Below are 27,682 nucleotides of genomic sequence, written 5' to 3'. Positions count from 1 at the left end.
GGTCAATTCTGTGATTGGAGGGTTAGAAAGCACAGGGGTTTATATCAATGATTTAGTGGTCTGGAATGACATGTGGGAAGAGCAGATTGCAGCTGTAGAAAAACGGGTTGACAAACTTTCCAAGGCCACTCTTACTGTGAACCTTGCTAAAAGTGAGTTTGGCCATGCCACAGTTAGATATCTGGCCTATGTACAGACCAAGGTTCAAACTATTGCTGAAGTTCCTGTTCTAACCAGCAAGGAAGCTTTAAGAAAGTTTTAAGGAATGGTTAGGTATTACTGTAAGTTATATAAGAACTTTGCTGACATCACTCTCCCCCTAACAAAACTCCTAGGGAAGAGTGAAAGATTTGAATGGAATGAGCTTTGCCAGGAGGCATTTGAACGTCTGTAAACCATCCTGTGTTATCGTCCTGTGCTCAAAGCACCTGATTTTTTCAAAGTCATTTTCTATAGCAACAGACGCTAGTGATGAAACTGCTGGGGCAGTACTGTTACAGGAAGGAGTGAATGACATTGAACATCCAGTAGCTTATTTCTCAAAGAAATTTAATGTACACCAGAAAATTTATTCAACTGTTGAAAAGGAATTACTAGCACTTATTTTGGCCTTACAACATTTTGAGGCCTATGTTAAAAAAAGAGACCTCGAAATCTTTCTGTTGTCCAGATACCACTTGTGATTTATACGGATCATAATCTATTGGTGTTTTTAACTAAAATGAAGGATAAGAATAGAATGTTGTTAAATTGGAGTCTGATATTGCAAGAATTTGATCTGACAATCAGACGTGAAAGATACTGACAATATTATAGCTGATTAGTTATCCAAATATTAAGTTGGAAATTGTACACATTTTGGCTCTGTCGTCTGATGATTTTACCTGTATTGTTTCAAACTCTGTAATTTACATTTAGGAAAAAAAATTCGTTTTCGTCAAATTTTTTTTCTGAAGAAAGGGGGTGTGACGGGATCCTGGATTACCCCTATGAACTGTGCTCATTTACCCTTATTAACTGATATCTTGTTTTGAAAAGAGAGAGAGAGAGACAAAGACTAACTGTTGGACTGTCACTTTAAGGCACTGGAAGTAACTTTTGGATTTCTGCTGAGTTGGAGAGAGAGAGATGGCACCGAGCAGCTCGTAAGTTGCTATGGTAAACGAGGGCGGTTATGTGATGGACACTTGATGTTATGATTTTTTCGGCAGCGTGTTGATACTTCCCCAGGACATGGCATGCTTGTACATTTCTTACAAAGACAAAGGAAGAAGGAGTTATTTGAGTGACAGTTGGTGCTCAGTACAGGAAGATAAAATAGAAGATCAGATGATAGACTTCAGACACATGTTTTGGACACTGAATGAGCATTGTTGTGCCCATAGAAAAAGTGGGTTTTGGAGGATCGATCAGGCGGATCAATCAGTCGCTCTTGCAGTGAAAAGGAAAGGGGTTGACTGGTGGGGAGTTGTCCCTGTGTCCACCCTCTCCTGGGTGATAGCTCCACCACAGAAAACCGGTCCCCTTTGTTGAAGTCACAGTCGGTGACTTTTAAAGGATTTCAAAGGACAACGAGAAGATCGACGGTGTCAGCTCACCTGAAGACTCAAATCTCTCCCTCTCTCTCTCTGTCCCCATCACTACTCAGCTCAATACCACGAACTGAACTGAACTCTACTCATCATCGTAAGACTGTATCTTTTTACCCCTAGATTTAAAGAAGCTTGGTTTTTCATACATATATTTCCACACTTACTGATATACCTACTTATATATATAATCATTGTTAACTTGTTTGACTTATCTACATTTATATTACTGTATTGCGTAGTTACTAATAAATATTATTAGTTAATAGCAATACTGGACTCCAAAGTTGGACTCTCCGCTGGTTCTATATTCCCGTCACAGGGTACGTGACAATCCAAGCACCTTCCCCCACACCTGGTCTCACCTCTCACCTCCAGCTTGTCCTACTTCCCTTCCTCCCATCCATTTTTTCAAGCTTCTGCCACCTTCACTTCCACTCTTGATGAAGGGACTCCGTATAAAACGTCGACTGTCTATTCCAGCCTATAGGTACTGCTGATTTTTGTGTGTGTAGATCTGTACTGCTCATCTCCCTGCTGCATCTCACTCACAGGGCAGCTGAATAGATCAAGGGCAGGGGAGAAGGTTGGGGTGGGGAGTGACATGCACGGAGACGTAGGGACGGAGGGAGTTCCAGAGCTCAGGAACAGCTGTCAATTGCGGAACGACAGGCGTTCGGAAGGGAAGGGGTTGGTGAAGAGGTTGGGTCTGAAAGAGTGGGGAGATTGAGGAGGCTGGTAGGGGTAACTGAGACTGGCATGAGGGCACAGGGGTCACGGAAACTGGCAGGATGGCAGGGGGTCACAGAAACTGGCAGGAGGGCAGAGGACACTCACGGAGACTGGCAGGAGGGGCGCAGGGTTTGACGGAGAGTTGCAGGGGGTCACAGAGACTGGCAGGAGGGCACAGGGGTCACGGAGACTGGCAGGAGGGTGGAGGACACTCACCATACACGTTCAGGGTGACTGATGTCCTCGTGCTGTTTTGGATCTTGCTGTTCACTACGATGCAAGTGTACCGGCCTGCCTGCTCCCTCTGGATGCGGGGCAGGACCAGGACGGGCTCGGTCGGGACGCCGGGGTCTGTGATGTCACCCACATTCCAGTAGTAGAGGGCAGGGGGCATCGAACTGGTGGCGCAAGTCAGCGTTACCGTGGCGTTGACCAGCACAAACTGGGAGGGGTTGGGCCCCTCTGTGGACGTGATGTTGATTACCGGGATGTCAGGTCCATCTGTAGTGGGAGAAAGTGTGGGGGGGGGGGAGTTGGTGATGTTTATTGTGTTACTAGAGTCGTAGGTGAGTGACGACATATCACAACCAATCCAACAGAGCTCCCTCCTCACCTCCTCCCACAGCGTTCCCTCTTCATTGCCCCCCCCCACAGGTTCCCTCCTCACCCCCTCCCACAGCGTTCCCTCCTCACCCCCTCCCACAGCGTTCCCTCTTCACCACCCCCTCCCACAGCGTTCCCTCCTCACCCCCTCCCACAGCGTTCCCTCTTCACCACCCCCCCACAGCGTTCCCTCCTCACCCCCTCCCACAGCGTTCCCTCTTCACCACCCCCTCCCACAGCATTCCCTCCTCACCCCCTCCCACAGCATTCGCTCTTCACCGCCCCTCCCACAGTGTTCCCTCCTCACTGTCCCTCCCATAGTGATCCCTCCTCACCATCCCTCCCACAGTGTTTCCTCCTCACCATCCCCTCCCACAGCATTCCCTCTTCACGGCCCCCTCCCACAGCGTTCCCTCCTCACCGTCCCTCCCATAGTGATCCCTCCTCACCGTCCCTCCCACAGTGTTTCCTCCTCACCATCCCCTCCCACAGCGTTCCCTCCTCACCCCCTCCCACAGCGTTCCCTCCTCACCCCCTCCCACAGCGTTCCCTCCTCACCCCCTCCCACAGAGCTCCCTCCTCACCCCACTCCCAACTATCTCTCACAGCGTTCCTTCTCATGGATTTTAGCAAGAAATTTGCCAAGGTCCCACATGAGAGTTTGATGCAGATGGTTCAGTCACTGGGTGTTCAGGATAAGGTATTGAACGGGATCAGACGTCAGACGTTGTCTTTGTGGGAGAAGCTAGGGAGTGGTGGTAGATGTTTGCCCCTCTGACTGGAGACCTGTAACAAGCGGTGTGCTGCAGGGATTGGTGCTGGGGCTCTGTTGTTTGTCATCTATATCACTGATCTGGATAATAATGTGGTTAACTGGATCAGAAAATTTAAAGCAGACAGCAAGACTTGGGGTACAGTGGGCAGTGGGGAACACTATCAAAGCTTGCAGCGGGATCTGGACCTGCTGGAAAAATGGGTTGAAATGGCAGATGGAATTGAATACAGAATGTGTGAGGTATTGCACTTTGACAGGACTAACCAGGGTAGGACTTATACAGTGAATGGTAGGATGCTGAGGAGTGTGGTAGAACAAAGCGATGTGAAAGCGGTATCACAGGTAGATAGAGTTGTAAAGAAAGCTTTTGGCACAGTCATTCATAAATCAATGTACTGAGTACTGGAGATGGGATGTTATGTTGAAATTGTACAAGATGCTGGTGAGGCCTACTATGGAGTACTGTGTGCAATTCTGGTCATCTACCTACAGGAAAGATATAAATAAGATTGAAAGAGTGCTGAGAAAATTTACAAGCTTGCTGCAGGGACCTGAGGAACAATTGAATAGGTTAGGACAGTATTCCCTGGAGCGAAGGAGTGAAGGAGCGAGAGAGAGAGAGAGAGAGAGAGAGAGAGAGAGATAGAGATACACACACACACACGCGAGAGGTAGAGACAGGGTAAATGCAAGCACGGAGGTGGTGTGAGACTAGAATCTGTGTGCTGTCGTATTCCATGACTCCACTCTCCCACAGTACAGTACAACACTCTTTCAGGGATAGGGGAAAGAAAGAATGTGTTGGAGAGAGTGGGGGGAAGAAGGGAGAGCAGAGGATGCGGAGAGGAGATGGGGTGAGGGTGCAGAGGGTGGGGAGAGGAGAGGAGATGGGTTCAGGGTGCGACGGTGGGGTGAGGAGATGGGGTGAGGGTAGGGGGGTGGGGGAGGAGATGGGATGGTGGTGCAGAGGGTGAGGGAGTAGATGGGGTGAGGGTGGGGGGTGGGTGGAGGAGACAGGGTGAGTGTGGGAGGGTGGGTGGAGGAGATGGGGTGAGGTAGGGAGTGGGGAGAGGAGATGGGGTGAGGGTGCGAGGGTGGGGGGAGAAGATGGGGTGAGGGTGCAGACAGTGGGTGGAGGAGATGGGGTGAGTGTGCGGGGAGGAGATGGGGTGAGTGTGGGGGGATGGGTGGAGATGGGGTGAGGTAGAGAGTGGAGAGGAGATGGGGTGGGGTGGGGGGAGGGGGTGGGGTGGGGGAGGGGGTGGGGTGGGGGGAGGAGATGGAGTGAGGGTTCAGAGGGTGGGGAGAGGAGATGGGGTGAAGGTGCAAGGGTGGGGAGAGGAGATGGAGTGAGGGTGGGGAGAGGAGATGGAGTGAGGGTGGGGGGAGGAGATGGGGTGAGGGTGCAGACAGTGGGTGGAGGAGATGGGGTGAGTGTGGGGGGAGGAGATGGGGTGAGTGTGGGGGATGGGTGGAGATGGGGTGAGGTAGAGAGTGGAGAGGAGATGGGGTGGGGTGGGGGGAGGGGGTGGGGTGGTGGGGAGAGGAGATGGGGTGAGGGTGCGAGGGTGGGGGGAGAAGATGGGGTGAGGGTGCAGACAGTGGGTGGAGGAGATGGGGTGAGTGTGGGGGGAGGAGATGGGGTGAGGTAGAGAGTGGAGAGGAGATGGGGTGGGGTGGGGGGAGGAGATGGAGTGAAGGTTCAGAGGGTGGGGTGAGGAGATGGGGTGAAGGTGCAAGGGTGGGGAGAGGAGATGGAGTGAGGGTGGGGAGAGGAGATGGAGTGAGGGTGGGGGGAGGACATGGGGTGAGGGTGCAGACAGTGGGTGGAGGAGATGGGGTGAGTGTGGGGGGAGGAGATGGGGTGAGTGTGGGGGGATGGGTGGAGATGGGGTGAGTGTGGGGGATGGGTGGAGATGGGGTGAGGTAGAGAGTGGAGAGGAGATGGGGTGGGGGTGGGAAGAGGAAATGGGGTGAGAGTGGGGGTGGGGAGAGGAGATGGGTTGAGGGTGGGGGGAGGAGGTGGGGTGAGTGTGGGAGGGCGGGGGGAGGAGATGGGGTGAGTGTGGGAGGGTGGGGGAGGAGATGGGGTGAGGGTGGGGGTGGGGTGAGGGTGGAGGGAGGAGATGGGTTGAGGGTGGGGGTGGGAAGAGGAAATGGGGTGAGGGTGCGGGGGTGGGAAGAGGAGATGGGTTGAGGGAGGGGGAGGAGATGGAGTGAGGGTGGGGGGAGGAGATGGGGTGAGGGTGGGTGGTGGGGGAAGAGATGGGGTGAGGGTGGTGAGAGGAGATGCGGTGAGGGTGGGGAGAGCTGATGGGGTGAGGGTGGGGAGAGGAGATGGGGTGAGGGTGGGGGTGGGGAGAGGAGATGGGGTGGGGTGGGGGGAGGGGGTGGGGTGGAGGGAGGAGGTGGAGTGGGGGGAGGAGATGGAGTGAGGGTTCAGAGGGTGGGGAGAGGAGATGGGGTGGGGTGGGGGGAGGAGGTGGGGTGGGGGGAGGAGATGGAGTGAGGGTTCAGAGGGTGGGGAGAGGAGATGGGGTGAAGGTGCAAGGGTGGGGAGAGGAGATGGGGTGAGGGTGCAGGGGGTGGGGGGTGGGGAGAGGAGATGGGGTGAGGGTGGGGGTGGGAAGAGGAGATGGGGTGAGGGTGGGGGTTGGGGGAGGATGGGGTGGGGGTGGGAAGAGGAGATGGGGTGAGGTAGAGAGTGGAGAGGAGATGGGGTGGGGGTGGGAAGAGGAAATGGGGTGAGAGTGGGGGTGGGGAGAGGAGATGGGTTGAGGGTGGGGGGAGGAGGTGGGGTGAGTGTGGGAGGGTGGGGGGAGGAGATGGAGTGAGTGTGGGAGGGTGGGGGAGGAGATGGGGTGAGGGTGGGGGTGGGGTGAGGGTGGAGGGAGGAGATGGGTTGAGGGTGGGGGTGGGAAGAGGAAATGGGGTGAGGGTGCGGGGGTGGGAAGAGGAGATGGGTTGAGGGTGGGGGAGGAGATGGAGTGAGGGTGGGGGGAGGAGATGGGGTGAGGGCGGGTGGTGGGGGAAGAGATGGGGTGAGGGTGGTGAGAGGAGATGGGGTGAGGGTGGGGAGAGCTGATGGGGTGAGGGTGGGGAGAGGAGATGGGGTGAGGGTGGGGGGGTGGGTTGAGGAGATGGGGTGAGGGTGGGGGGTGAGTGGAGGGGTGAGGGTGGGGGGGCTGGTGGAGGAGATAGGGTGAGGGTGAGGCAGTTGGGGAGAAGATGGGGTGAGTGTGGGAGGGTAGAGGGAGGAGATGGGGTGTGGTAGGGGGTGGGGAGAGGAGATGGGGTGAGGGTGGGGGGTGGGGGAGGAGTCGGGGTGAGTGTGGGGGTGTGGGTGGAGGAGATGGGGTGAGTGTGGGGGGTGGGTGGAGGAGATGGGGTGAGTGTGGGAGGGTGGAGGGAGGAGATGGGGTGTGGTAGGGGGTGGGGAGAGGAGATGGGGTGAGGGTGGGGGGTGGGGAGGAGACGGGGTGAGTGTGGGGTGTGGGTGGAGGAGATGGGGTGAGGTAGAGAGTGGGGAGAGGAGATGGGGTGAAGGTGCAAGGGTGGGGAGAGGAGATGGAGTGAGGGTGGGGGGAGCAGATGGGGTGAGGGTGCAGGGTGGGGGGAGGAGATGGGCTGAGGGTGGGGGGTGGGGAGAGGGGATGGGGTGAGGGTGCAGGGTAGGGGAGGAGATGGGCTGAGGGTGGGGGGTGGGGAGAGGAGATGGGCTGAGGGTGGGGGGTGGGGAGAGGAGATGGGGTGAGGGTGGGGGTGGGGGGAGGAGATGGGGTGAGGGTGGGGGTTGGGGGGAGGAGATGGGGTGAGGGTGGGAGGGTGGGGGGAGGAGATGGGGTGAGGTTGGGAGGGTGGGGGGAGGAGATGGGGTGAGGTAGAGAGTGGGGAGAGGAGATGGGGTGAAGGTGCAAGGGTGGGGAGAGGAGATGGAGTGAGGGTGTGGGGAGGAGATGGGGTGAGGGTGCAGGGGTGGGAAGTGGGGGGTGGGGAGAAGGGATGGGGTGAGGGTGGAGGTTGGGGGAGGAGATGGGGTAAGGGTGGGGGTGGGGAGAGGAGATGGGGTGAGGGTGGGGGGTGGGGGGAGGAGATGGGGTGAGGGTGGGAGGGTGGGGGGAGGAGATGGGGGTGGGGAGAGGAGATGGGGTGAGGGTGGGGGTGGGAAGAGGAAATGGGGTGAGGGTGCGGGGGTGGGGAGAGGAGATGGGGCGAGGTTGGGGGGAGAAGATGGGGTGAGGGAGGAGATGGGGTGAGGGTGGTGAGAGGAGATGGGGTGAGGGTGGGGAGAGCAGATGGGGTGAGGGTGGGAGGAGATGGGGTGAGGGTGGGAGGGTGGGGGGAGGAGATGGGGGTGGGGAGAGGAGGTGGGGTGAGGGTGGGGGTGGGAAGAGGAAATGGGGTGAGGGTGCGGGGGTGGGGAGAGGAGATGGGGTGAGTTTGGGGAGAGCAGATGGGGTGAGGGAGGAGATGGGGTGAGGGTGGGAGGGTGGGGGGAGGAGATGGGGGTGGGAAGAGGAAATGGGGTGAGGGTGCGGGGGTGGGGAGAGGAGGTGGGGTGAGGGTGGGGGTGGGATGAGGAAATGGGGTGAGAGTGCGGGGGTGGGGAGAGGAGATGGTGCGAGGTTGGGGGGAGGAGATGGGGTGAGGGTGGTGAGAGGAGATGGGGTGAGTTTGGGGAGAGCAGATGGGGTGAGGGTGAGGAGAGCAGATGGGGTGAGGGTGGGGGTGGGGAGAGGAGATGGGTTGAGGGTGCGGGGGGTGGGGGAGAGGAGATTGGGTGAGGGTGGGTGTGGGGAGAGGAGGGGGTGAAGGTGGGGGTGGGGGAGGAGATGGGATGAGGGTGGGGGGTGGGGGAGGAGGTGGGGTGAGTGTGGGGGGTGGGTTGAGGAGATGGGGTGAGGGTGGGGGGTGGGGGAGGAGATGGGGTGAGGGTGAGGCAGTTGGGGGAGGAGACGGGGTGAGTGTGGGGTGTGGGTGGAGGAGATGGGGTGAGTGTGGGAGGGTGGAGGGAGGAGGTGGGGTGTGGTGGGGGTGGGGAGAGGAGATGGGGTGTGGTAGGGGGTGGGGAGAGGAGATGGGGTGAGGGTGGTGAGAGGAGATGGGGTGAGGGTGGGGGTGGGATGAGGAAATGGGGTGAGGGTGCGGGGAAGGGGAGAGGAAATGGGGTGAGGGTGGGGGTGGGATGAGGAAATGGGGTGAGGGTGCGGGGGTGGGGAGAGGAGATGGGGTGAGGTTGGGGGGAGGAGATGGGGTGAGGGTGGTGAGAGGAGATGGGGTGAGTGTGGGGAGAGAAGATGGGGTGAGGGAGGAGATGTGAGGGTGGGAAGAGGAAATGGGGTGAGGGTGCGGGGGTGGGGGGAGGAGATGGGGCGAGGTTGGGGGGAGGAGATGGGGTGAGGGAGGAGATGGGGTGAGGGTGGTGAGAGGAGATGGGGTGAGGGTGGGGGTTGGGGGGAGGAGATGGGGTGAGGGTGGGAGGGTGGGGGGAGGAGATGGGGTGAGGGTGGGGGTGGGAAGAGGAAATGGGGTGAGGGTGCGGGGGTGGGGAGAGGAGATGGGGCGAGGTTGGGGGGAGGAGATGGGGTGAGGGAGGAGATGGGGCGAGGTTGGGGGGAGGAGATGGGGTGAGGGAGGTGAGAGGAGATGGGGTGAGGGTGGGGAGAGCAGATGGGGTGAGGGTGGGGGTTGGGGGGAGGAGATGGGGTGAGGGTGGGAGGGTGGGGGGAGGAGATGGGGTGAGGGTGGGAGGGTGGGGGGAGGAGATGGGGGTGGGGAGAGGAGATGGGGTGAGTTTGGGGAGAGCAGATGGGGTGAGGGAGGAGATGGGGTGAGGGTGGGAGGAGATGGGGTGAGGGTGGGAGGGTGGGGGGAGGAGATGGGGGTGGGGAGAGGAGGTGGGGTGAGGGTGGGGGTTGGGGGGAGGAGAAGGGGTGAGGGTGGGAGGGTGGGGGAGGAGATGGGGTGAGGGTGGGGGTGGGAAGAGGAAATGGGGTGAGGGTGCGGGGGTGGGGAGAGGAGGTGGGGTGAGGGTGGGGGTGGGAAGAGGAAATGGGGTGAGGGTGCGGGGGTGGGGAGAGGAGATGGGGCGAGGTTGGGGGGAGGAGATGGGGTGAGGGAGGAGATGGGGTGAGTTTGGGGAGAGCAGATGGGGTGAGGGTGAGGAGAGCAGATGGGGTGAGGGTGGGGGTGGGGAGAGGAGATGGGTTGAGGGTGCGGGGGGTGGGGGAGAGGAGATTGGGTGAGGGTGGGGTGGGGAGAGGAGGGGATGAAGGTGGGGGTGGGGGAGGAGATGGGGTGAGGGTGAGGCAGTTGGGGGAGGAGACGGGGTGAGTGTGGGGTGTGGGTGGAGGAGATGGGGTGAGTGTGGGAGGGTGGAGGGAGGAGGTGGGGTGTGGTGGGGGTGGGGAGAGGAGATGGGGTGTGGTAGGGGGTGGGGAGAGGAGATGGGGTGAGGGTGGTGAGAGGAGATGGGGTGAGGGTGGGGGTGGGATGAGGAAATGGGGTGAGGGTGCGGGGAAGGGGAGAGGAGATGGGGTGAGGGTGGGGGTGGGATGAGGAGATGGGGTGAGGGTGGGGGAGGAGATGGGGTGAGGGTGGGGGGTGGGGGAGGAGATGGGGTGAGGGTGAGGCAGGTGGGGGAGGAGACGGGGTGAGTGTGGGGTGTGGGTGGAGGAGATGGGGTGAGGTAGAGAGTGGGGAGAGGAGATGGGGTGAAGGTGCAAGGGTGGGGAGAGGAGATGGAGTGAGGGTGGGGGGAGGAGATGGGGTGAGGGTGCAGGGTGGGGGGAGGAGATGGGCTGAGGGTGGGGGGTGGGGAGAGGGGATGGGGTGAGGGTGGAGGTTGGGGAAGGAGATGGGGTGAGGGTGGGAGGGTGGGGGGAGGAGATGGGGGTGGGGAGAGGAGGTGGGGTGAGGGTGGGGGTTGGGGGGAGGAGATGGGGTGAGGGTGGGAGGGTGGGGGGAGGAGATGGGGGTGGGGAGAGGAGATGGGGTGAGGGTGGGGGTGGGAAGAGGAAATGGGGTGAGGGTGCGGGGGTGGGGTGAGGGTGGGGGTGGGAAGCGGAAATGGGGTGAGGGTGCGGGGGTGGGGAGAGGAGATGGGGCGAGGTTGGGGGGAGGAGATGGGGTGAGGGAGGAGATGGGGTGAGGGTGGTGAGAGGAGATGGGGTGAGTTTGGGGAGAGCAGATGGGGTGAGGGTGAGGAGAGCAGATGTGGTGAGGGTGGGGGTGGGGAGAGGAGATGGGTTGAGGGTGCGGGGGGTGGGGGAGAGGAGATTGGGTGAGGGTGAGGCAGTTGGGGGAGGAGACGGGGTGAGTGTGGGGTGTGGGTGGAGGAGATGGGGTGAGTGTGGGAGGGTGGAGGGAGGAGGTGGGGTGTGGTGGGGTGGGGAGAGGAGATGGGGTGTGGTAGGGGGTGGGGAGAGGAGATGGGGTGAGGGTGGTGAGAGGAGATGGGGTGAGGGTGGGGGTGGGATGAGGAAATGGGGTGAGGGTGCGGGGAAGGGGAGAGGAGATGGGGTGAGGGTTGGGGTGGGATGAGGAGATGGGGTGAGGGTGGGGGAGGAGATGGGGTGAGGGTGGGGGGTGGGGGAGGAGATGGGGTGAGGGTGAGGCAGGTGGGGGAGGAGACGGGGTGAGTGTGGGGTGTGGGTGGAGGAGATGGGGTGAGGTGGAGAGTGGGGAGAGGAGATGGGGTGAAGGTGCAAGGGTGGGGAGAGGAGATGGAGTGAGGGTGGGGGGAGGAGATGGGGTGAGGGTGCAGGGTGGGGGGAGGAGATGGGCTGAGGGTGGGGGGTGGGGAGAGGAGATGGGGTGAGGGTGGAGGTTGGGGAAGGAGATGGGGTGAGGGTGGGGGTGGGGAGAAGAGATAGGGTGGGGGTGGGGGGAGGAGATGGGGTGAGGGTGGGGGTTGGGGGGAGGAGATGGGGTGAGGGTGGGAGGGTGGGGAGAGGAGATGGGGTGAGTTTGGGGAGAGTAGATGGGGTGAGGGAGGAGATGGGGTGAGGGTGGGAGGGTGGGGGGAGGAGATGGGGGTGGGGAGAGGAGGTGGGGTGAGGGTGGGGGTGGGAAGAGGAAATGGGGTGAGGGTGCGGGGGTGGGGAGAGGAGATGGGGTGAGGGTGGGGGTGGGAAGAGGAAATGGGGTGAGGGTGCGGGGGTGGGGAGAGGAGATGGGGCGAGGTTGGGGGGAGGAGATGGGGTGAGGGAGGAGATGGGGTGAGGGTGGTGAGAGGAGATGGGGTGAGTTTGGGGAGAGCAGATGGGGTGAGGGTGAGGAGAGCAGATGGGGTGAGGGTGGGGGTGGGGAGAGGAGATGGGGTGTGGTAGGGGGTGGGGAGAGGAGATGGGGCGAGGGTGGTGAGAGGAGATGGGGTGAGGGTGGGGGTGGGATGAGGAAATGGGGTGAGGGTGCGGGGAAGGGGAGAGGAGATGGGGTGAGGGTGGGGGTGGGATGAGGAGATGGGGTGAGGGTGGGGGGTGGGGGAGGAGATGGGGTGAGGGTGGGGGGTGGGGGAGGAGATGGGGTGAGGGTGAGGCAAGTGGGGGAGGAGACGGGGTGAGTGTGGGGTGTGGGTGGAGGAGATGGGGTGAGGTAGAGAGTGGGGAGAGGAGATGGGGTGAAGGTGCAAGGGTGGGGAGAGGAGATGGAGTGAGGGTGGGGGGAGGAGATGGGGTGAGGGTGCAGGGTGGGGGGAGGAGATGGGCTGAGGGTGGGGGGTGGGGAGAGGGGATGGGGTGAGGGTGGAGGTTGGGGAAGGAGATGGGGTGAGGGTGGGAGGGTGGGGGGAGGAGATGGGGGTGGGGAGAGGAGGTGGGGTGAGGGTGGGGGTTGGGGGGAGGAGATGGGGTGAGGGTGGGAGGGTGGGGGGAGGAGATGGGGTGAGGGTGGGGGTGGGAAGAGGAAATGGGGTGAGGGTGCTGGGGTGGGGTGAGGGTGGGGGTGGGAAGAGGAAATGGGGTGAGGGTGCGGGGGTGGGGAGAGGAGATGGGGCGAGGTTGGGGGGAGGAGATGGGGTGAGGGAGGAGATGGGGTGAGGGTGGTGAGAGGAGATGGGGTGAGTTTGGGGAGAGCAGATGGGGTGAGGGTGAGGAGAGCAGATGGGGTGAGGATATGGGTTGAGAGTTGGGGGTGGGGAGAGAAGATGGGGTGAGGGTGACGGTGAGGGGGTGGGGGAGGAGATGGGGTGAGGGTGGGGGGTGGGGATAGGAGATGGGTGCTGGTGGAGGTTGGGGAGAGGAGATGGGGTGAGGGTGACGGTGAGGGGGTGGGGGAGGAGATGGGGTGAAGGTGGGGGGTGGGGGAGGAGATGGGGTGAGGGTGGGGGGTGGGGAGTGGAGATGGGGTGAGGGTGAGTGGTGAGGAGAGAAGATGGGTGAGTGTGGGTGTGTGGGGAGGAGATGGGGTGAGGGTGGGTGTGTGGGGAGGAGATGGGGTGAGGGTGGGTGTGTGGGGAGGAGATGGGGTGTGGGTGGGGATGGGGAGAGGAGATGGGGAGGGTGGGGTTAGGGAGAGGAGATGGAGTGAGGGTGATGAGGTGGGGAGAGGAGATGGGGTGATGATGGGGGGTCGGTGGAGGAGATGGGGTGAGGGTGGGGGTGGGGTGAGAAGATGGGGTGAGGGTGGGGGAGGGGAGAGGAGATGTGATGAGGGTGGGTGGGTGGAGAGAGGAGATGTCGTGTGGTTGGGGGTGCGGGAGGAGATGTGGTAAGGGTGGGGGGTGAGGAGAGGAGATGGGGTGTGGGGGTGAGGAGAGGAGATGGGGTGAGGGTGGGGTGGGGGAGGAGATGGGGTGAGGGTGGGGTGGGGGAGGAGATGTGGTGAGGTTGGGGGTTGGGGAGAGGATATGGTTGAGAGTTGGGGGTGGGGAGAGAAGATGGGGTGAGGGTGACGGTGAGGGGGTGGGGGAGGAGATGGGGTGAGGATGGGGGGGTGGGGATATGAGATGGGGTGCTGGTGGAGGTTGGGGAGAGGAGATGGGGAGAGGAGATGGGGTGAGGGTGACGGTGAGGGGGTGGGGGAGGAGATGGGGTGAGGGTGGGGGGTGGGGAGAGGAGATGGGGTGAGGGTGAGCGGTGGGGGGAGGAGATGGGGTGAGAGTGGGGTGGTGGGGGAGGTGATGGGGTGAGGGTGGGGGGTGGGGATAGGAGATGGGGTGCTGGTGTAGGTTGGGGAGAGGAGATGGGGTGAGGGGGGTGGGGGAGCATTTAGGGTGAGGATGGGGGATGGGTGGAAGAAATGGGGTGAGGGTGGGGGTGTGGGGGGAGGAAATGGGGTGAGGGTGGACGATGAGGGTGGAGATGGGGTGAGGGTGGGGAGAGGAGATGGGGAGGGTGAGGTGGTGGGGGAGGAGATGGGGTGAGGGTGGGGGGTGAGAAGAGGAGATGGTGAGGTTGGAGAGAGGAGATGGAGTGAGGACGGGGTGGGGGAGGAGATGGGCTGAAGGTGCGGGAGTAGATGGGGTGAGGATGGGGGGAGGGGAGGAGATGGGATGAGGGTGGGTGGGTGGAGAGAGGAGATGGGGTGAGGGTGGGGGGTGGGGAGAGGAGATGGGGTAAGGGTGGGGGGTGAGGAGAGGAGATGGGGTGACGGTGAGGGGGTGAGGGAGGAGATGTGGTGAGGGTGGGGGTGGGGAGAGGAGATGTGAGGGTGGGGAGTGGGGAGAGGAGCTGGGGTGAGTGTTGGGGGTGTGTGGAGGAGATGGGGTGAGGGTGGGGGTTGGGGATAGGAGATGGTGTACGGGTGAGGGGTGGGGAGAGGAGATGGGGTGAGGGTGGGGGTTGGTGGAGGAGATGGGGTGAGGGTGGGGGGTGTGGGAGGAGACGGGGTGAGGATGGGGGGGAGATGAGATGGGGTGAGGGTGGGGGGTGTGGGAGGAGATGGGGTGAGGATGGGGGCGGGGAGATGAGATGGGGTGAGGGTGGGGGGTGGGTGGAGGAGATGGGGTGAAGGTGGATTGTGGGGAGAGGAGATGCAGTGAGAGTGGGGGTGTGGGGAGAGGAGATGGGGTGATGGTGGGGGGTGGGTGGAGGATATGGGGTGAGGGTGAGGGTGGAGATGGGATGAGGGTGGGGGGTGGGTGGAGGAGATGGCGTGAGGGTGGGGGAGGAGATGGGGTGAGTGTGGGGGATGGGTGGAGGAGATGGCGTGAGGGTGCAGGGGGAAACAGAGGTGGGAAGAGGAGGATGGAGAAGAGGGAGATGAGAGAAAGGAGAGGACGAAGGAACGAAGAGGGGATGAGATGAAGAATGGAGAGGAGGCAGGGAGGGAAGGGGAGACAGACTGGGAAAGAGGCACGAAGAGGGAAACGGAAAGAGTCGGTGGGGACAAATACTCACAGAAGACGTGGAGCAGACCCTTTGCTGATCCGTTACTGTACGGGTTTTCCAGGAAGCAGGAATATTCTCCAGTGTCTGATCTCAGGAGCCCGCGGATGGTCAGTTCATTGCTTGCCTGCTGGAAGTGTGCATCGCTGGGGAGTGGCTCCCCGTTCCTCCTCCATATCAGGGTCTCCAGGGTCCCTGCGACACTCGTACATGTCAAAGTGATGGTGGGATCCCCTTCCTTAACATCGACCGCTGGTATCGACAGCCCCACCCCGGCGATCAGCTCTGGGGGCAGGGGGGCAAAAGGGAAAGGGAAAGGGGTATTTACTCTCAACCTGGAATGAGAGTGAGAGGCAGCCAAGTCCACTCCCTGTTGAGATGTGCAGAGCAAGAACCCACTGGCAGCTGTGTGCGAGGAAGTGAACCTCAGCACGAGGATCTGAAGGAGAATTTCTCTCCTCATCCCCTTCCACAGAGATCCTTTCTCACCACCTCCTCCCATAATGTTCCCTCCTCAATTACCCTCTCATATAACTACTTCCTCACCGTCCCTCCCTCAGCGCTCCCTCCTCACGCCCTCCCACATTGTTCCCTCCTCACCCCCTCCCACAGTGTTCCCTCCTCACCCCCTCCCACAGCGTTCCCTCCTCACCATTACTCCAACAGTGTTCCCTCCTCTCCCCCTCCCACAGTGTTCCCTCCTCACCCCCTCCCACAGCGTTCCCTCCTCACCCCCTCCCACAGCGTTCCCTCCTCACCATCACTCCAACAGTGTTCCCTCCTCACCACCCCTCCCACAGCGTTCCCTCCTCACCGTCCCTCCAAGTGTTCCCTCCTCACAGTCCCTACCACAACATTCCCTCCTCACCGTCCTCTCCCACATCGTTCCCTCCTCACCCCCTCCCCGTCCCTCCCAGTGTCCCTCCTCACCCCCTCCCACAGCACTCCCTCCTCTCCCCCTCCCAGTGTTCCCTCCTCACTCCTTCCCACAGTGTTCTCTCCTCACCCCCTCCCACAGCATTCTCTCCTCACCCCCTCCCACAGCACTCCCTCCTCACCCCCTCCCACAGCGTTTCCTCCTCACCCCCTCCCACAGCGTTCCCTCCTCACCATCACTCCCACAGCGTTCCCTCCTCACCCCCTCCCACAGCGTTCTCTCCTCACCCCCTCCCACAGCACTTCCTCCTCACCCCGTCCCATAGCGTTCCATCTTCAACCCCTCCCACAGCGTTCCCTCCTCACCCCCTCCCACAGCATTCCTTCCTCACCCCCTCCCACAGCGTTTCCTCCTCACCCCCTCCCACAGCGTTCTCTCCTCACCCCCTCCCACAGCGTTCTCTCCTCACCCCCTCCCACAGCACTTCTTCCTCACCCCCTCCCACAGCGTTCCCTCCTCACCCCCTCCCACAGCACTTCCTCCTCACCCCCTCCCATAGCGTTCTCTCCTCACCCCCTCCCACAGCGTTCCCTCCTCACCCCCTCCCACAGCCCTTCCTCCTCACCCCCTCCCATAGCGTTCTCTCCTCACCCCCTCCCACAGCGTTCTCTCCTCACCCCCTCCCACAGCGTTCCCTCCTCACCCCCTCCCACAGCACTTCCTCCTCACCCCCTCCCATAGCGTTCCATCTTCAACCCCTCCCACAGCGTTCCCTCCTCACCCCCTCCCACAGCGTTTCCTCCTCACCCCCTCCCACAGCGTTCCCTCCTCACCATCACTCCCACAGCGTTCCCTCCTCACCCCCTCCCACAGCGTTCTCTCCTCACCCCCTCCCACAGCACTTCCTCCTCACCCCCTCCCATAGCGTTCCATCTTCAACCCCTCCCACAGCGTTCCCTCCTCACCCCCTCCCACAGCGTTTCCTCCTCACCCCCTCCCACAGCGTTCCCTCCTCACCTTCACTCCCACAGTCTTCCCTCCTCACCGTCCCTCCCACAGTGTTCCCTCCTCACTGTCCCTCCCACAGTGTTCCCTCCTCACCGTCCCTCCCACAGTGTTCCCTCCTCACCTTCACTCCCACAGTCTTCCCTCCTCACCATCCCTCCCACAGTGTTCCCTCCTCACCTTCACTCCCACAGTCTTCCCTCCTCACCGTCCCTCCCACAGTGTTCCCTCCTCACCGTCCCTCCCACAGTGTTCCCTCCTCACCTTCACTCCCACAGTCTTCCCTCCTCACCATCCCTCCCACAGTGTTCCCTCCTCACTGTCCCTCCCACAGCGTTCCCTCCTCACCCCCTCCCACAGCGTTCCCTCCTCACCATCACTCCCACAGCGTTCCCTCCTCACCCCCTCCCACAGCGTTTCCTCCTCACCCCCTCCCACAGCGTTTCCTCCTCACCCCCTCCCACAGCGTTCTCTCCTCACCCCCTCCCACAGCGTTCCCTCCTCACCCCCTCCCACAGCGTTCCCTCCTCACCCCCTCCCACAGCGTTCCCTCCTGTCTGCCCCTCCACAATACAACAGTCCAACCTTTGTACTGCCACCCCTCGAATCACTGATTCACCATCCTGTATCCCAGGAAGATCCTGGAAGGGAAGGAACCATTTCGTCCCAGGAGCAGAGGGGTGGGGAGGAATTGAGGAGAGCTGAGGAAAGTGGGTTATCCAGTTAATGAGGGCTGGAAAGAGAGGGAGGGGAAATGGCAGATGAAGGAAAGGGTGGGGCCAGGGACCCATTGGTAAGCTGAGGGGGCATTTAGTTGAAATGGGGAAGGATACAGAGGGTGTGGAGCAGCGAGGAATTTAAGGGGGCAAGGTAGATGGTGGAGGTGGGAAGTGGAGAGGGGAGTTAGTGGCTGGGTAGGGAGAGGTGAGGAGCAGTGAAAGGTAAGAGTGTGAGAGAGATATAAAGGTGTGGGAGAAAGTAGGTGGGAATAGCCTGAGACACTCATTGTACAGCAGGAGGTGAGGGCGACTGCGAGGCAGAAGGTGTGAGGGTAGATGAAGATAGCCCCATCTGACTGTACAACTGGAGGGGGAGGGGTGATATGGTGAGGGGTAAGAGGGGATGAGGAGGAGAGGGGAAGAAAGGGGAGGGGAGGGGTAGGGAGAGGGGGAGGGGGAGAGATGGAGGGGAGGGGTGAGAGGGGGATGGGGAGAGGGGTGAGGGGGGATGAGAAGGAGAGGAGTAAAAGGGGAGGTGGAGGGGCACGGGTGGGAGAGGGATGGGTGGAAGGGGAAAGGCAAAGGAAGGGGAGAGATGGAGGGGGAGGGGGTTGAAGGTGGTAGGGAGAGGAGGGGGAGGGGGAGAGGGAGGGGGGAGGGAAGGGGGAGAGGAAGGGGCAAGGGAGAGAAAGAGGGAGGAGGGGAGGGGGAGGGGAGGGGGATGGGAAGGGGGAGGAAGGGGAGGGGAAGGGGAAAGGGAGGGGGGAAGGGAGAGGGAGGGATAAAGGGGGAAGGGAGAGGGAGGGATGAAGGGGGAAGGGAGGGGGTAGAGGGAGGGGAAAAGGAGGGGGGAGGGAAAAAGGGAGGGGGAGGGACGGGCAGATGGGAAGGGAGGGGAGGGGGAGAGGGGAAGGGAGGGGAGAGGGGAAGGGAGGAGAGGGGGGAAGGGAGGAAGGGGAGGACAAAGGTAGAGGGATGGGAAGGGGAAGGGAGAGGGAGGGGAGGGGGAAGAGGGAGAGGAGGGGAAGAAGGAGAGGAGGGGGAGGGTGAAGGGAGAGAGGGGAGGGGGAAGAGGGAGGGGAGGAGGAGGGTGAAGGGAGAGAGGGGGAAGAGGAAGAGGGAGAGAGGGGAAGAGGAAGAGGGAAGGAGGGGAAAGGGGAGGTAGAAGGGAGGGAGAAGAGGAGGAGGAAGGAAGGGGAAGGGGAGGAGGTGGAAGAGGAAGGGAGGGTGAACAGGGAGGGAAAGGTAAGGGGGAAGGGGAAGAGAGGGGGAAGGGGAAGAGGGAGGGGAGGAGGAAGGGAGAGGGGGAGGAGGAGGAGGGGAGAGGGGGAGGGGTGAGAGGGGGATGAGGAGGAGGGGGGGAGGGGAGGGTAGAAGGGGAAGGGCGAAGGTGGGGGAGAGATGGAGGGGAGGAGGTTGAAGGTGGTAGGGAAAGCAGGGGGGAGAGAGAGGGGGAATGGAGGGGGGAGAGAAAGAGGGAGAAGGAGTGGGAGGGGGAAGGGAGAGGGGTTGAGGAAGGGGGGAAGGGAGAGAAAGAGGGAGAGGAGGAGAGAGGGAGGGGAGGAGAAAGAGGGAGGGGAGGAGAAAGGGGGAGAGGGAGGGGAGGAGAAAGGGGGAGAGGGAGGGGAGGAGAAAGGGGGGGAGAGGGGAGGGGGAGAGGGGAAGAGAGGGGAGGGGAAGAGGGGAACGGAGGGGAGGAGTAAGGGGAAGGGAGGGGAGGGAGGAAGGTAGAGGGAGGGGCAGGGAGGAAGGTAGAGGGAGGGGAGGGAGGAAGGTAGAGGGAAGGGAAGAGGAAGGGAAAGGGAGAGGGAGAGGAGGAGGAAGTTAGAGGGGGAGGAGGAAGGTAGAGGGAGGGGAGGAGGAAGGGAAAGGGAGAGGGGAGGGGGAGGGAGGTGGAAGGGCGGTAGAAGGGATGGAGAGAGGGAGAGAGAGGGAGAGAAAGGGAGAGGGAAGAGGATAGGGAAGAGGAGAGGGAAGGGGAGGGAAGAGGGGAGGGAAGAGGAGAGGGAAGAGGAGAGGGAAGAGGAGAGGGAGGGGGAGGGGAATGGGAAGGGAAGTGGGAGGAAGGGGAGGGGGAAGGGGAGAGCGAAAGGGGAGAGAGGGAGGGGGAAGGGAACGGGGTGAGGGGGACGGGGAGGGGGAGGGGAGGGGGGAAGAGGCGGGGAGAAGGGAGAGGGAGGGGAGGGGGAGGGAGGGGTAGAAGGGGAAGGGCAAAGGAGGGGGAGAGATGGAGGGGGAGGGGGTTGAAGGTGGTAGGGAAAGCAGGGGGGAGAGAGAGGGGGAATGGAGGGGGGAGAGAAAGAGGGAGAAGGAGTGGGAGGGGGAAGGGAGAGGGAAAGGGGAAGGAAGGGGAGGGTTTGAGGAAGGGGAAGGGAGAGAAAGAGGGAGGGGAGGAGAGAGGGAGGGGAGGAGAGAGGGAGGGGAGGAGAAAGGGGGAGGGGAGGAGAAAGGGGGAGGGAGGGGAGGGGGAGGGGGAAGGGAGGGGAGGGGGAGAGGGAAAGGGAGGGGAGGGGAGAGGGAGGAAGGGGAGGGGAAAGGTAGAGGGAGGGGAGGGAGGGGAGGGAGGAAGGTAGAGGGAGGGGAAGAGGAAGGGAAAGGGAGAGGGAGAGGAGGAGGAAGGGAGAGGGAGGGGAGGAGGAAGGTAGAGGGAGGGGAGGAGGAAGGGAAAGAGAGAGGGGGAGGGAGAGGGAGGTGGAAGGGAGGTAGAAGGGATGGAGAGAGGGAGAGAAAGGGAGAGGGAAGAGGAGAGGGAGGGGGAAGGGGGAGAGGGAGAGGGGAGAGAGGGAGGGGGAGGGGAGGGGGAAGAGGCAGGGGAGTAAAGGGGGGAGGGGGAAGAGGGAGGGAGGGGAGGGGAGGGGGAGAGGGGAAGGGAGGGGAGGGGGAGAGGGAGGAAGGGGAGGAGAAAGGTAGAGGGAGGGGAGGAGGAAGGGGAAGGGAGGGGAGGGAGGAAGGGGAAGGGAGGGGAGGGAGGAAGGGGAAGGGAGGGGAGGGAGGTAGAGGGAGGGGAGGAGGAAGGGGAAGGGAGGGGAGGGAGGAAGGGGAAGGGAGGGGAGGGAGGAAGGTAGAGGGGGAGGAGGAAGGTAGAGGGAGGGGAGGAGGAAGGGGAAGGGAGAGGGAGAGGAGGGGAAGGGAGGAAGGGGAAGGGGGTGGGAGGAAGGTAGAGGGGGGGAGGAGGAAGGGAAAGGGAGAGGGAGGGGAGGGAAAGGGGGAGGGAGGTGGAAGGGATGGAGAGAGGGAGAGAAAGGGAGGGGGAGAGGGAGGGAGGTTGAGGGGAAGGGGAAGGGAGAGGAAGGGGAGGGAAGAGAGAGAGGGGGAGAAAGGAGAGGGAGGGGAGGGGAGGGGGAAGAGGGATGGAGGGGGGAGGGGGAAGAGGGATGGAGGGGGAGGGGAAGAGGGAGGGGAGAGGAGGGGAAGAGGGAGGGGAGGGGAAGAGGCAGGTGAGAGGAGGGGAAGAAGGAGGGGAGGGGAAGAGGGAGGGGAGGGGGAGGTGAGAGGAGGGGAAGAGGGAGGGAGGGGGAAGCGGAAGTTGGGAGGAAGAGTAGGAAGATGACACAGCCTCAAATACTCACCATATACCCGGAGGGTGATGCGACTGGTCACGGTCTGCTCGTCCAGCGCCTCCAGGGTGACGTTGTAGTTGCCAGAGTCAGCTAGCTCAGTGCGGTTGAAGTTGAGGGACGCCTCGTTCGTGTGGACTACCACACGATTCTGGAGAGAGGAGCTCAGGTGGGCTAAACCGGACCCCACCTGCCACCAGGCCACAGGACCCCGACCCTCGATTTCCCAGGTCACCCTTGGTTTCACTTGACTCTCATAGGTCACTGACAGATTTGCCTCCTTGCCGAGTTCTGCTGTCACCAGAGGGCTCGTCTCTATCCGAAGAGTCTCCACCTCACCACCTAGGGAAAGGAGGCAGTGAGGGTGGCCACACTGACTACTTCTTCTCCCCATTCCATCCTTCCTATTTCCCCCAGCTTACCCTCCCCTCTCTTCCCCATACCCCTCCCATCACTATGCCCCCACCCAGCCCCTCCATCCTTCCCTATCTCTGATTCACTCTGGCCCCTACATATCTCGCCACCTCTGTCCTCCCTCTAACCCTTTACCCCTCCTAACTCTGTGACCCCCTGACCCCTACACCCCTCCCCATAGCTGTAAACCCCCTCCAGCCCCAACACCCCTCCCCATCTCTGTAACCTCCTCCAGCCCCAACACCCCTCCCCATCTCTGTAACCTCCTCCAGCCCCAACACCCCTCCCCATATCTGTAACCCCCTATAGCCCCAACACCCCTCCCCATATCTGTAACCCCCTATAGCCCCTAAACCCATCCCCATCTCTGTGACCCCCAACACCCCTCCCCATATCTGTAACCCCCTATAGTCCCTGCACCCCTCCCTGTCTCTGTGACCTCCTCCAGGCTCAACAGCCCTCCCCGTCTCTGTGACCCCCCCACTCCATCCTGTCTCTGCGACCACTACCTGGCCCCTACAGCCCTCCTTGCCTCTCTCACCTCTCCCATGCCCCTCCCCAACCCTCTCTGACTAGCCTGTCCCACTTCAGTTTTTCTAAAATTGTTCCTGTTACATTCTGGAGGGAGCGTCCAGAGGTGAGGAGGCAGTGACACCACTGTACCCCAGTGAGGTTGGAGCCAGTCGTTAACACCTGTGACATTCTGGGAATGCCAACCTGCTGAGGTAATTCCTGGGAACACTAGCACACCCAGTTTCACCTTCTCTCCACTTCCGGTGGAGTTGGTCAATTCTTGCACAGACGCGGATCTGAGACATTATCACCTGTGGGATTCTGCCCCCTTCCTGGAGGGTGCTGGGAGGCTATTTTGCCACCAGGTCCCTACTGGCCCCAGACAGGAGATCCTCACTCACCCACCACACTAGTCACACTCCCTCTCTGATGCTGCCATTAAACTAACCCCCGTCTCAGAGAGAGAGAGAGAGAGAGAGATGCGCACATACACAGGCCCACTGTCACAGAGACTGGCACAGATACACACGGCCGACTCACAGATACAGTGATTCACACACTCACAGCTGTGCACACTCGGACACACCAAGACCTCCCTCCATGGACTGTCTACACTTGTCATTACACAAAAACCTGAAAGGATGTACAAACCAGCCTCAAGGACTATTATAAGACTATTTATAAGACAGTTTCTATCTGCTGTTATAACACTATTAAGTAATTCCCTAGTTTGATAAGATGGACTCTTGACCTCATAATCCACCCCTTATGATCTTGTACATTTTTGTTTACCTGCTCTGCACTCTGTCTGTACTGTTGCACTTTGTTCTGCCTTTTGTAGTTTTACCTCAATGATCTGATCTGAATGAACAGTATATAAAACAAGCTTTTCACTGTAACTCGGTACATGTGACAATAATAAACCAAGTCCAGTTCACAGACACAGACCACGACAAACACAAACACACAAACAGACACACACACACAGTACACAGACCACGACAAACACACACACACACACACACACACACACGGTACACAGACCACGACAAACACACACACACACGGTACACAGACCACGACAAACACACACACACACACACACACACACACACACACACGGTACACAGACCATGACAAACACACACACACACACACACGGTACACAGACCACGACAAACACACACACACACACACGGTACACAGACCATGACAAACACACACACACACACACACACGGTACACAGACCATGACAAACACACACACACACACACACACGGTACACAGACCATGACAAACACACACACACACACACACACACACACACGGTACACAGACCACGACAAACACACACACACACACACACGGTACACAGACCACGACAAACACACACACACACACACACACACACACACGGTACACAGACCACGACAAACACACACACACACACAAACACACACACGGTACACAGACCACGACAAACACAAAAACACAAACACACACACACGGTACACAGACCATGACAAACACACACGGTACACAGACCACGACAAACACACACTCAGTGACAGGCACACACATGCGCGCACAGTCTGAGATACATGTACATACCAACACACAAGCACACCCACAAAGCAGAGGTTGATAAACGCGCACTCACAATACCTACACATAAAACAAGTAGACACACACAGTGCAGTCCAACAGGTAGGAACGAGGAAGGATTGCTAAGCTGGTTCACTGATACTTACTCAGGAGGATCAGGGCCCAGGTGAGCTGTGCCATGTACGTCCCCAGTCTCTGGTTCCTGCTCCACATCCTTGCCAGTGTCTGCGATGGCCACTCTTGGGGCGCTGCGTATTTCCCTCCTGACAGTCTGAGCGGTGTACAGGATTCTACAGGTGGCAAGGTGCTGGTCAGGAAGAGAGGGTGAGAGTGGTGTCTGTGGTACATTCCCCTCCCTCCTTACAACTTCCCCGCCCTCGTCATGACTTCCCGCCCACGCCTCCAGTTGTTACAACCAATGACTCGCTCAGTATAACACAGGGCTGGGAGTGAGTGTGTGTGTGCACGTGCAGCTTGCTGTGAAGAAATGGGCTGGGGTATAGGGGCTCTCATACAGAGATGGGGAAGGGTGTAGAGAGTCACAGAGATGGGGAGGGGTGTAGAGAGTCACAGAGATGGGGAGGGGTGTAGGGGTTCACGGAGACAGGGAGGAGTGTAGAGAGTCACGGAGACGGAGAGGGGTGTAGGGGGTTATGGAGACAGGGAGGGGTGTAGGGGGTCATGGAGACGGAGAGGGGTGTAGGGGTTCACGGAATGGAGGGGGTGTAGGGGTTCATGGAGACAGAAGGGTGTAGGGGGTCATGGAGACAGAGAGGGGTGTGGGGAGTCATGGAGACGGAGAGGGGTGTAGGGGGTCACGGAGACAGGGAGGGGTGTAGGGGGTCACGGAGACAGGGAGGGGTGTAGGGGGTCACAGAGATGGGGAGGTGTGTAGGGGGCACAGAGACAGAGAGGGGTGTAGGGGGGTCACAGAGACGGAGAGGGGTCTAGGGGTTCATGGAGGCAGAGAGGGGTAGTGGGGTTCACGGAGACAGAGAGGGGTTCACGGAGACAGAGAGGGTTAGTGGGGTTCACGGAGACAGAGGGGGTGTAGGGTACAATGGAGACAGAGAGAGGTGTAGGGGGTCACAGAGACGGAGCGGTGTAGTGGGGTTTAGGGAGACAGAGGGGTAGTGGGGTTCACATAGACGGAGAAGGGTGTAGGGGGTCACAGAGACGGGGAGGAGTGTAGGGATCACAGAGACAGGGAGGGGTGTAGGGGTCACAGAGACGGGGAGGGGTGTAGGGGTCACAGAGACGGGGAGGGGTGTAGGGGTCACAGAGACGGGGAGGGGTGTAGGGGGTCACAAAGATGGGGAGGGGTGGAGGGGTTCATGGAGACGGGGAGGAGTGTAGGGGATCACGGAGACGGGGAGCGGTGGAGGGGTTCATGGAGATGGAGAGGGGTGGAGGGAGTCACAGAGACGGGGAGGGGTGGAGGGGTCACGGAGACGGGGAAGGGTGTAGGGGTTCACATAGGCAGCGAGGGGTCGAGGGGTTCACGGAGACAGGGAGGGGTGTAGAGGATCACAGAGAGGGGTTCATGGAGATGGAGAGGGGTGGAGGGGGTCACAGAGATGGGGAGGGGTGTAGGGGTCGCAGAGACAGGGAGGGGTGGAGGGGTTCACGGAGACGGGGAGGGGGTCACAGGACAGAGAGGGGTGTAGGGGTCACAGAGACAGTGAGGGGTGGAGGGGTTCACAGAGACACGGAGGGGTGTAGGGGATCACAGAGAGGGGTTCATGGAGATGGGGAGGGGTGTAGGGGTCACAGAGACGGGAGGGGTGTAGGGGGTCACAGAGATGGGGAGGGGTGTAGGGGTCGCAGAGACAGGGAGGGGTGGAGGGGTTCACGGAGACGGGGAGGGGGTCACAGGACAGAGAGGGGTGTAGGGGTCACAGAGACAGTGAGGGGTGGAGGGGTTCACAGAGACACGGAGGGGTGTAGGGGTCACAGAGATGGGGAGGGGTGTAGGGGATCATAGAGACAGGGGGGTGGAGGGGTTCATGGAGACGGAGAGGGGTTCACGGAGATGGAGAGGGGTGTAAGGGTTCACGGAGACGGAGAGTGGTGGAGGGGGTTCACAGATACAGAGGGGTGTAGGGGTTCACAGAGGCAGAGAGGGGTAGTGTGGTTCACAGAGGCAGAGAGGGGTGTAGGGGGTCACGGAGATGGAGAGAGGTGTAGGGGTTCATGGAGATGGAGAGGTGTGTAGGAGTTTACGAAGACAGAGGGGTTTAGTGTTCTCCGGTGACGGAGAGGGGTGTATAGGTTGGAGGGTGCCCACATTGGCAAGCTATGAACATCCACTTTAGGAAAACGCACGTCAGTTGATTAAACCGAAACTCCCTCAAGACATTCAGTCATTGCATTGTCATGCATCAGCGATCTCTGCTTCCTGAGCACATAGCCAAACTGGTTTATCCCTGCTGCCCCGCCAGCTGCCATGCTGCCTGACTTGCTGAGTCTTCCTGTCAGCCTCCTCCAAGTCGAGTCAGAAATTTCACGGTCGTTACAGAGAGCTGAGTGGGTGGGGCGGTGGGGGGAACACTGTGGGAAGTTGGTGTTCAGGTAGTTGACACTGGGCAGAACTGAGATCCCAGTAATAGGAGAATGGTCCCACACAGAGACACAGGCAATGGGACATTTGCCAGAATTCCCACTTTCAGATCAGATTAAGTTACACTGCACTTGACCCCAACTCAATGAGATGATTATAAACAACAGCTTGTTCCTGTATTTAGAGATGACGTCTCTGCTTTAAACACAACAGGAGGTGTGACCGCAAAAGAACTTGGTTATGAAAAAAGACTTAAATCACAGCCAAGAGTTTCACCTGAACACTCTTCTGGCTGACATAGGTGAATGATTTCACACTTGCACAGCACTACCCAGCAGTAGAACACAGCTCAGGTAACACAGATCCGAACTATACAGGGACCAGAAATGTGCACGGTGCTCCTGGTATGGGTCTGACCCAGGGATACGGAGACTGGAACCGTGCACGGTGCTCCCAGTGTGGGTCTGACCCAGGGACACGGAGACTGGAACTGTGCACGGTGCTCCTGGTATGGGTCTGACCCAGGGATACGGAGACTGGAACTGTGCACGGTGCTCCCGGTGTGGGTCTGACCCAGGGACACGGAGACTGGAACTGTACACGGTGCTCCCAGTGTGGGTCTGACCCAGGGACACGGAGACTGGAACTGTGCACGGTGCTCCCAGTATGGGTCTGACCCAGGGACACGGAGACTGGAACTGTACACAGCGTTCCCGGTGTGGGTCTGACCCAGGGATACAGAGACTGGAACTGTGCACAGTGCTCCCAGTGTGCGTCTGACCCAGGGGTACGGAAACTGGAACTGTGCATGGTGCTCCCAGTGTGAGTCTGACCCAGGGATACAGAGACTGGAACTGTACACGGTGCTCACCGTGTGGGTCTGACCCAGGGATACTGTGACTGGAACTGTGCACGGTGTTCCCGGTGTGGGTCTGACCCAGGGATACAGAAACTGGAACTGTGCACGGTGCTCCCGATGCGGGTGTGACTCACAGGTAGGGAGATTGGAACTATGCGTGGTGTTCCCAGTGTGGGTCTGACCAGGGAAACGGAGACTGGAATTGTGCACGGTGCTCCCGGTATGGGTCTGACCCAGGGATACAGAAACTGGAACTGTGCACAGTGCTCCCGATGCGGGTGTGACTCACAGGTAGGGAGATTGGAACTATGCGTGGTGTTCCCAGTGTGGGTTTGACCAGGGAAACGGAGACTGGAACTGTGCACGGTGCTCCCGGTGTGGGTCTGACCCAGGGATACAGAGACTGGAATTGTGCACGGTGCTCCCGGTGTGGGTCTGACCCAGGGATACTGAGACTGGAATTGTGCATGGTGCTCCCAGTGTGAGTCTGACCCAGAGATGGGGAGACTGGAATTGTGCACGGTGCTCCTGGTGTGGGTCTGAATA

General features: G+C 60.2%; 1 protein-coding gene across 2 annotated transcripts in view; it reads right to left on the bottom strand.

The window, feature by feature from the left end:
- vsig10l (V-set and immunoglobulin domain containing 10 like) overlaps positions 1 to 27,663 on the bottom strand; it is a 42,536-nt gene extending 14,873 nt beyond the window's left edge. For both annotated transcript variants that reach the window (XR_010016735.1, XM_063039054.1), the window contains exons 1-4: positions 23,864 to 27,663; positions 21,197 to 21,526; positions 15,039 to 15,311; positions 2,538 to 2,822 (exon numbers count right to left, since the gene is read on the bottom strand). Coding sequence is in view for 1 of the 2 variants with exons in the window: in XM_063039054.1 (XP_062895124.1) it covers positions 2,538 to 2,822; positions 15,039 to 15,311; positions 21,197 to 21,526; positions 23,864 to 24,065 (1,090 nt within the window). In the remaining variant the exon portion in view is untranslated. The remainder of the gene's footprint in view (positions 1 to 2,537; positions 2,823 to 15,038; positions 15,312 to 21,196; positions 21,527 to 23,863) is intronic.
- Between the last annotated feature and the right edge of the window lie 19 nt (positions 27,664 to 27,682).

The sequence above is a fragment of the Mobula hypostoma genome, assembly GCF_963921235.1.
Source record: "Mobula hypostoma chromosome 8 unlocalized genomic scaffold, sMobHyp1.1 SUPER_8_unloc_8, whole genome shotgun sequence".
Lineage (NCBI taxonomy): Eukaryota > Metazoa > Chordata > Chondrichthyes > Myliobatiformes > Myliobatidae > Mobula > Mobula hypostoma.
This window is presented reverse-complemented; position numbering and strand designations above follow the sequence as displayed.